Source organism: Rhinatrema bivittatum, chromosome 16 (genome assembly GCF_901001135.1).
Source record: "Rhinatrema bivittatum chromosome 16, aRhiBiv1.1, whole genome shotgun sequence".
NCBI lineage: Eukaryota > Metazoa > Chordata > Amphibia > Gymnophiona > Rhinatrematidae > Rhinatrema > Rhinatrema bivittatum.
Genome location: NC_042630.1, coordinates 61,227,751 through 61,236,623, shown reverse-complemented (window position 1 = coordinate 61,236,623; position 8,873 = coordinate 61,227,751). Strand labels below are relative to the sequence as shown.

The 8,873-nt window shown below is 45.7% G+C and overlaps 1 protein-coding gene across 1 annotated transcript; it reads right to left on the bottom strand.

The window, feature by feature from the left end:
• Positions 1–7,931: 7,931 nt before the first annotated feature.
• LOC115077755 (olfactory receptor 1009-like) lies at positions 7,932–8,873 on the bottom strand. The gene has a single exon (XM_029580041.1). The coding sequence runs from the start codon at positions 8,871–8,873 to the stop codon at positions 7,932–7,934; it is 942 nt and encodes a 313-aa protein (XP_029435901.1).

Here is an 8,873-nt window from a genome sequence, read left to right as displayed (position 1 = left end):
CACGTGACGTCCGCGTCACTCCGCCGTGGCGCCGACGTCACGTGATTCCCCTCAGGTTCGCTCCTGGAACCCTCGTTGGGCCCAAAAGGCACTTTTGGCCAGCTTGGGGGGGGGTCAGGAGGCCCCCCCAAGCTGGCCAAAAGTTCCTTTTGAGGCCAACGAGGGGTCCGGGAGTGAACCCGAGGGGAATCACGTGACGCCCCCCCCAAGCTGGCCAAAAGTTCCTTTTGAGCCCAATGAGGGTTCCGGGAGCGAACCCGAGGGGAATCACGTGACGCCGCGTCACTCCGACGTGACGCCGACGTCACGTGCTCCTTGCAAAGGAGTTCAGGAATGGCGTCCTGACCCCGCTGGACCACCAGGGAGTTTTGGTAAGTCTTGGGGGGGGGGGGGGATTAAGGCGGGTGAGGGGTTTAAATTTTTATTTGCACATATGGACATAGACTCAACTTATGGAATTCTCCATATGTCCATATTGACCACAAATGGGACCCCCTTTTGACTTATGGACTTATGAACTTAAACTTTTGGTCTGCATATCCCTACTACCTAGCTTGGGGGTGGCTGACTCAGAGAACCAGCAGGGGTCAATCAGATTCATTGTGGGCTGTGCTCAGAGAGGAGCCAGGAAGCACTAAAGCTTCTTGTGTCCAGCTAAGCAAAGGTTGTACTTAGTAAGCCAATCAGGGGGAGGGTCTTATCAAACTCAATTGCAGATACAGAGTCCTGAGAACATCCTTGACCAAGGGTTAACTGTTTAACTCCCTCCCACCCTCCCATCCTACCCCTCTGCCCACCACTCCTAGGTTTCTTTTTTTTTTTATATATAGCTGCCTAAATACATAATTGGCAACAAGATAAATTAGTAAATTGGTATTTCCTTAGGTGTTAACCATCAAATAAATTACCATAATGAGGACTATCCAATGTAACTATTGTAGAGCCTTTATTCTGAGGGAAATCATCTGGAAACTTAGGGCTTGTCCCATTTGTTATGAACTCTCTTCCTTGAAAAAGGAGTTGGCTGAAGTTAAAGCTGAATTAGCTTCAATAAAGAAAGTCTCACCCACTTTACATTATTCAGGAATTAATTCCCCATTACTATAGAATAATAAAAAGTCAAGGAAAAAGAGGTTTACAGTGGGCTCAGGTAGGATAAGACCTGTGATCCACAGACACCCATTCTTAACAGCTGTGCAGCACTCAAGTCTACCCCCCCACTCACACAGGGCATTAAGGAATTCAAAAAACAACAGGATTACAGTGGGCTCTGGTAGAATTAGACCTGTGATGCAGCGTCATACACTGTATTAAGTGCAAAAAGCCTTCTCTGTATTAAATACTGAAGAAGTTCTTGAGAAAAAGATTGAAGTTATCTGAAAAGAAAGAAGAAACCCAATATATACAAAAATTCCATAAAACGATCAGTAACCAAAGGAAAAAGCTCATTGTGCTGGGTGACTCTGTCATCAGAGGCACTAATCTTTTCCTTTACACAAATGCAAAGGGAAAGGGTGAAATGGATAACAAAACTCAATTAAATAAGTCACAAAAGGAGTCCAGGAAAAGCAGTAACCTGAACGAGAAGAGCTGGAAAGCTATGAGCACAAATCCTCATAGTTTGGGCAATAAAATCCCAGATCTGCAAGCCCTAATGGTGGAAGCAGACTTGGACGTTGTTGCTGTCACAGAGACATGCTTCACGGAATCTCATGATTGGGATATGACAATACCAGGCTATAACTTGTTAAGGAAGGACAGAGAGGATAGGAAAGGGGGAGGAGTGGCTCTTTATGTCAGAAACAATATCCAAGCATCTGAGCTGTAAGGAAGAAGGGGCAATGAAGAAGCACCATGGGCTGACCTAAAAAAAGATGATGGGGCATCTATTTTTATTGGAGTGGTTTACAGGCCTCCAAATCAAAAGGAAGAGCTTGACAGAGATCTGGTTGAAGACATCAAAAAGATGGGAAAGAAGGGAGAAGCAGTGATCATTGGAGACTTTAATCTGCCTGATGTAGACTGGAGAATCCGTTCTGCAGAATCTAACAATAGGAGAGAAATAGTGGATGCCCTGCAAGGGGCTCTGTTCAAACAAATGGTAATGGAACCCACGAAGGAGGGAGCTATACTCGACTTAGTGCTCACTAATGGAGATAATATCTCTGATGTCCAGGTGGGCATCCACTTCAGCACCAGTGATCATCAAACGGTATGGTTTCATATCACAAAAAGGATATGGATAAGAAGCACGAAGACCCAAGTTTTGCAGTTCAAAAACACAGACTTTGATGAAATGGGGAAGTACCTGGAGGAATAACTAGAAGGCTGGGAGAACAAGAGAGATGTGGAACAACAGTGAACCAAACTAAAAGAAGCAATTACCAGAGCAACTAATCTATATGTTAGAAAAGTAAAGGAAAGCAAAAGAAAAATGAAACCTATCTGGTTCTCAAAGAAGGTGGCTGACAAAATAAAGGCTAAAAGAACAGCGTTCAAGAAATATAAAGGATCCCAAAGGAAGGAGCACAAAGAAGAATATCTGGTAGAATTGAGGGAGACAAAGAAAGTAATCAAGACGGCAAGAAGTCAAGCAGAAGAAAGGATTGCCAAAGAGGTAAAGAGAGGTGACAAAACATTTTTCAGATACATCAGAGAAAGGAGAAAAGTCCAAAGTGGTATAGTGAAATTGAAAGGTGAAAAGGATCAATGTGTGGAGAGAGATGAAGAAATGGCAGAAATATTACTTCAGTTTGGTGTTCACTAAAGAGGACCCTGGAGAAGGCCCGTCGCTAGTTAACAAGAAACTGGAGGGGAGTGGAGTAGATGTAACTCCATTTACAGTAAATGTATGGGAAGAGCTGGGGAAACTGAAAGTGGACAAAGCCATAAGGCCTGATGAGGTTCATCCCAGGATACTGAGGGAGCTCAGAGATGTGCTGGCAGGTCCGATGTGTGACCTGTTCAATAGGGATGTGTAGAGGGACGACATACATTGCATTCGGAATTCATATTCGTCAGAGGGCAGATATGTTGCATTCAGCAAGGGGGTCCCCCGATACGTACATGCGTTAATTCTTATTTGTTTCCCAGCTAAAATTGAATTAAGTACAACCCCCTCCCCCACCCTCCTGACCCCCCCAAGACTTACCAAAACTCCCTGGTGGTCCAGCGGGGGGTCCGGGAGCCATCTCCTGCACTCACACCCTCAGCTGCTGGTATTCAAAATGGCGCCGATAGCCTTTGACCTTCTATGTCACAGGGGCTACCGGTGCCATTGGTCAGCCCATATCACATGGTAGGAGCAATGGATGGCCGGCCATTTTGAATATGGGAAGCCGACGGCCTGAGTGCAGGAGGTCATTCCTGGACCCCCGCTGGACTTTTGGCAAGTCTTGTAGGGGTCAGGAGGGTCCCCCAAGATTTGCCAAACGTCCCTGGTGGTCCATGGGGTTCCGGGAGCGATCTCCTGCACTTGGGCCGTCGGCTGCCAATAATCAAAATGGCGCCGATAGCCTTTGCTCTTACTATGTCACAGGAGCCGGCCATCCATTGCTCCTACCATGTGACTGGGGCTGACCAATGGCACCGGTAGCCCCTGTGACATAGAAGGTCAAAGGCTATCAGCACCATTTTGAAAGGAATCCACCAAACACCTTGATATCATAACATATGGCAGCTGAGATTCAATATCAAGAAGTGCAGAGTCATGCATATGGGATGTGGAAATCCAAAAGAACTGTATTCAATGGGGAGTGAAGGGCTGATATGCATGGAGCAGGAGAGAGACCTTGGGGTGATAGTGTCTAACGATCTGAAGTCGGAAAAACAATGTGACAAGTTGATAGCTAAAGCCAGAAGAATGCTAGGCTTCATAGAGAGAGGAATATCGAGTATGAAAAGGGAAGTGATTATCCCCTTGTACAGGTCCTTGGTGAGGCCTCACTTGGAGTACTGTGCTCAGTTCTGGAGACCGTATCTCCGAAGGGACAGAGACAGGATGGAGGCGGTCCAGAGAAGGGTGACCAAAAAGGTGGATGGTCTTTATTGAATGACTTATGAGGAGAGATTGAAGAATCTAAATATGTACACCCTGGAGGAAAGGAGGAGCAGAGGTGATATGATACAGGCTTTCAGATACTTGAAAGGTTTTAATGATCCAAATACAATGACAAACTTTTTCCATTGGAAAAATATCAGCAGAACCAGGGGTCATGATTTGAAGCTCCAGGGAGAAAGACTCAGAACCAATGTCAGGAAGTATTTCTTCATGGAGAGGGTAGTGGATGCCTGTAACGCCCTTCCGGAGAAAGTGGTGAAGACCAAAACTGTAAAGGATTTCAAAGGGGCATGGGATAAACACTGTGGATCCATAAAATCTAGAGGATGTGAATGAAGAGAAGAGGCATGGGGGTGGCTTACAGGAATGACATCTACTACCTGGAGATTAATAACCTTATTCAATAAACATACACTCGATTAATGTGACTCTAACATTGCTCTATGCTTCAACGGCAAGAGGAAATGTGGAAAAAAATATTTGCATTCCCAAAAAAGTGGGGGAGTAGCTGCATTCACAAAAAAAGTGGGGGAGTAGCTTGTTTGTTGCTGTGGTTACTACCCCAAACCAAATAAGCCTGATACTTCACTTTCAATGCATATCCAGCATAGCTCTCTGCTTCAATGGCATGGGGGGAAATACGGAAAGTGGATTTATTATCAGACAACAACCAACAAGGACTAAATTGCATAGTCTGGCTAAACAAATAAGCATGGGTGTAGCTTGCTTGTTACGGTGGTTACTACCCCAAATCAATTAAGCCTGATACTTCACTTGGAATACATATCCAGTGCAGCTCACTGCTTCAACAGCAGGGGGAAATGAAGAAAAGAGGATTTATATTCAGACAACAACCAACAAGGACTGAATTGCATAGGCTGGGTAAACAAATAAGCGTGGGAGTAGCTTGCTTATTGCAGCAGTTACTGTTGCAGCCTGGGAGCTGCAGTTCGAGAGTGGACCCTTGAGCCGAACCACCCTGGGTAGAGTAGCTCGGGAGGCAGAGCCACAGGCACAGGTCTTCACCCGGGAACCAGGAACCCCCCAGGAGGAGCCCGTAGGATCCTGGAGCCTTGGGACTTAGGAGACACACGTAGGGGTCTTCACCCGGGAACTGGGAACCCCCCAGGAGGAGCCCGTAGGGTCCCAGAACCCTGGGACTTGGGAGTGCAGCTAAGCTCTTCACCCGGGAACCAGGACCCCCCAGGAGGAGCCCGTAGGGTCCTCCTGGGGGGTCCCCTTGGGACTTCTGCACAGTGTAGTCTCTCTAGGAAGCCCGGGCAATGAGTAAGCACAGAGTCCAGTAGCAAGAGCCAATAGGCCAGGGAGCACAGAGCAAGCGGAAGCAGGATCAAAGTCAGTAATGTCTTGACTGGAACTTGCAGGGTGCAAGCTGGAAGCCAGCAGCGAGTAGGCCAGAGCCTGGCAGGAAGTAGAAGGTCTCGGGACCCAAGACAGTCTGGTAGTGGTTCCAGCCCAGGCCTGCAGGAGGCAATGTCCAGAGGACAGGACTGTAGCAGCTGCGGCAGGCAGCGGTCGAGTCAGGAACGAGCAGAGGTCGGTGGCTGGCAGCAGGCAGAAGCAGAGTCAGGAACGAGCAGAGGTCGGTGGCTGGCGGCAGGCAGAAGCAGAGTCAGGAACGAGCAGTGGTCGGTGGCTGGCGGCAGGCAGAAGCAGAGTCAGGAACGAGCAGTGGTCGGTGGCTGGCGGCAGGCAGAAGCAGAGTCAGGAACGAGCAGTGGTCGGTGGCTGGCGGCAGGCAGAAGCAGAGTCAGGAAGGAGCAGTGGTCGGTGGCTGGCGGCAGGCAGAAGCAGAGTCAGGAACGAGCAGTGGTCGGTGGCTGGCGGCAGGCAGAAGCAGAGTCAGGAACAAGCAGAGGTCGGTAGCTGAAGCAGAACAACGGAAGTGCAACTAAGAACTACACACTGTAGCGACCCTCGTTGCAAGGCAATGAGAGAATGGAGGAACGCCGGTTATATCATGCTTGGGGCGTGGCGTGGTCAGCTCAGGCGGGGTCAGGCTTCCGGTGAGCGTACGTCCATAACGCGCGTCCCCGCGTGCGCGCGGGGCGGCAGCGAGACGGCCCAGCAATGGCGGACGCCCTGACTGCTCAGCAGAGCCACGGAGGCAGCGTTCCCGGCCCCGGAGGTGAGTCCTGCACACGGCTAGCAAGGGGGAAGCGGTAGAGACCGCAACAGTTACTACCCCTAACCAATTAAGCTAGATACATCATTTAGATCAGCTCCAGCACTGCTCTCTAATTCAAAGGTGGGGGTGGAAGGTAAATAGAACCAAAAAGTTACTAATAAAGGCCAAGAGTAACAGATAAGTATGAGAAAAAAATAAGTGTGAAAGCTTGCTGGGCAGACTGGATGGGTTATTTGGTCTTCTGCCGTCATTTCTATGTTTCTATGTTAGCTGTGGCCTGAGAGCAGGGTCTGTTCCAGCATTGTGCAATGTCGGGAACTGGGTGAGGCATCAAGTGAGTGTGGCAGCCCATCTTGTTACTCGAGGTGAGGTTTAGGTATTAGTGTAGGGGTCAGGGGCCACTTTGACATTCAGAGTGTGACGTACGAACAGAACAGTGATCTCTTGTGAAGATTTGATAACCTTCGGAGAGAGGAAACTCACCCAAAGATGAGTTTGTGCAATGTTCTGTCAGCCTAGCATGATGTTACCCAGGTAGAGACTCCATCAAGCTAGGTTAAGAGAACATTGCACAAATCTCATCTCACCTCGAGTAACTAGGTGGGCCTCCTATAGAGATATAAATACCTATCTAGTATGAGCACATCATGGCTAGTCTCTCTCTCCCTCTCTCTCTTACTCTCAGTGGTTGTATGCAGGAAATACAAAAATTCTGCACTTATCACAAAGTGCAAAAACATTATCCCAATGTGTGCTTCACATAGGTATTAGCACACTTTAAGAAAAAACTGCCTATTACCATAAAGCATGCCCCTTTTCCTATCGCATGTGATATTTAGTGCATTTTGATAAATCCAGGCCTAAGCTTTTTCCTACCCTTTGTCTAGCTTTTATAACTAACACAGAAACTTTAAGCCATTATCTACACTTTGGCTTGCATTTAATAACAAACACCCAAACTTTAAGCTTTTTCCTACCTTTTGTCTTGCCTTTTTTAATAAACACAAACACACACTAAAGGAGATACCCCAATAGTTTTCCTTTCCTCAGCCACTAGCAAGATGCTTTCCTCTCAGTGCTGCCACTGAATTGTGTATAAAAAAACATAATCTGAGCATAAAGCTTTCTATAAATCAATGTGACTTTTTATCTCACATTCAATTTTGATCTTGAAATGAAACAAAAATTGAGAAATTTTGAAAAATATTTTTCATGATTCACTTTTGCAACTCAAGAGCTTTTTAATAATCTAAGACTCATTGAAGTTGGATAAGAAATAAAGGAAGTATTCACTGGAATGATGGAGATTGGTGAGGAGTAATAGCTTGATTGTTTGTAAACCTGGAATGGTATTGTGAAATACCTAACAGATAAATTTTCAAAGGAATTACTTGTATAAATTTAACATCATAGCAATTTTCAAAAGTCATTTATGCATGTAAAGTGCACTTACAAGTGAATATCCTATGGACAATTCAGTGCATATATTGTAGCAATTTTCAGAACCCCACTTATATGGGTAAAGAACATTTACAAATGTAAAATCTATTTTTAAGTGCAAATGCTTTTGAAAATCAGACCTTAAGTGTATTTTTATCTTTTTCTGTTCCTTTTGTGAAGTGTTTCTGTAAATCTTTGACTTTGTTCTTCAGTACTAAATACCACATTTCTTCACTAATAAATAAATAAATACATAAACAAATAAATACATATTACAATTTTTTAGTGTTTAGTTCTTCCTTGTGTAATTTTCATCAGGGCAGCTTTAACATCTTTGTTCCTTAGGCTGTAAATGAGGGGGTTCAGCATGGGGATCAGAGTGTTATACAGTGAATCAGAGAGTTTGTCAAATGTTGTTGCATTTTTGGACTGGGGTCTCAGATATGCAAAAAATACAGTTGCAGAGTATATACTAACAACTGTGAGATGGGAGGAGCAGGTGGAGAATGCCTTACGCCTCCTTTCCACGTTTTGGATTTTCAAGATAGTGGAAATGATTTGGGCATAGGAAGTCAAGATGAACAGTACAGATACCGATGCTAAGCATGCATTTAGAGTGTGCATCAGCAGTTCAAGGCTGGAAGTGTCACTGCATGAGAGTTTCAGTATTGCATGGAAGTCACAGAATAAATGGTCGATAACATTGTGCCCACAGAAAGAAAAATTACTAACGGTCACACTCTGTGGCAACCCATCAAGAAATCCAAGTGTCCAGGAAATGGCAGTCAGCAGAATGCAAACCCTCTTGTTCATGATGACCGAGTAGCGTAAGGGGTTGCAAATTGCCACATAACGATCATACGCCATGGCACAGAGTTGAAAGAATTCTACACTAGCAAAGGAGAAAAGCAGATAGAGTTGGGTCATGCACGCTCGGAAAGAAATGAACTTGTTGTCCGTTAGAAGAATTGCTAGTATTTTCGGGAGAGTGCAGGAGGTTAAGCAAATGTCCACGAAGGCCAGATTGCTGAGGAAGAAATACATGGGTGTGTGGAGGCGGGAATCAATGCTCATTACTGTCAAAAGAGTGAGGTTGCCCAACAGGGTGACCAGGTAAATTAACAGGAACACTACAAAGAGCAAGCTCTTAAAGTTCTGATGATTTGAGAACCCCAGGATGATGAATTCTGTGACCTCAGTTTGATTTAGATCCCAAGTAGACAT

Excerpts from the sequence above, each read along its gene's own strand:
- LOC115077755 (XM_029580041.1), bottom strand. The coding sequence starts at position 8,873 with ATGTCTACTTGGGATCTAAATCAAACTGAGGTCACAGAATTCATCATC.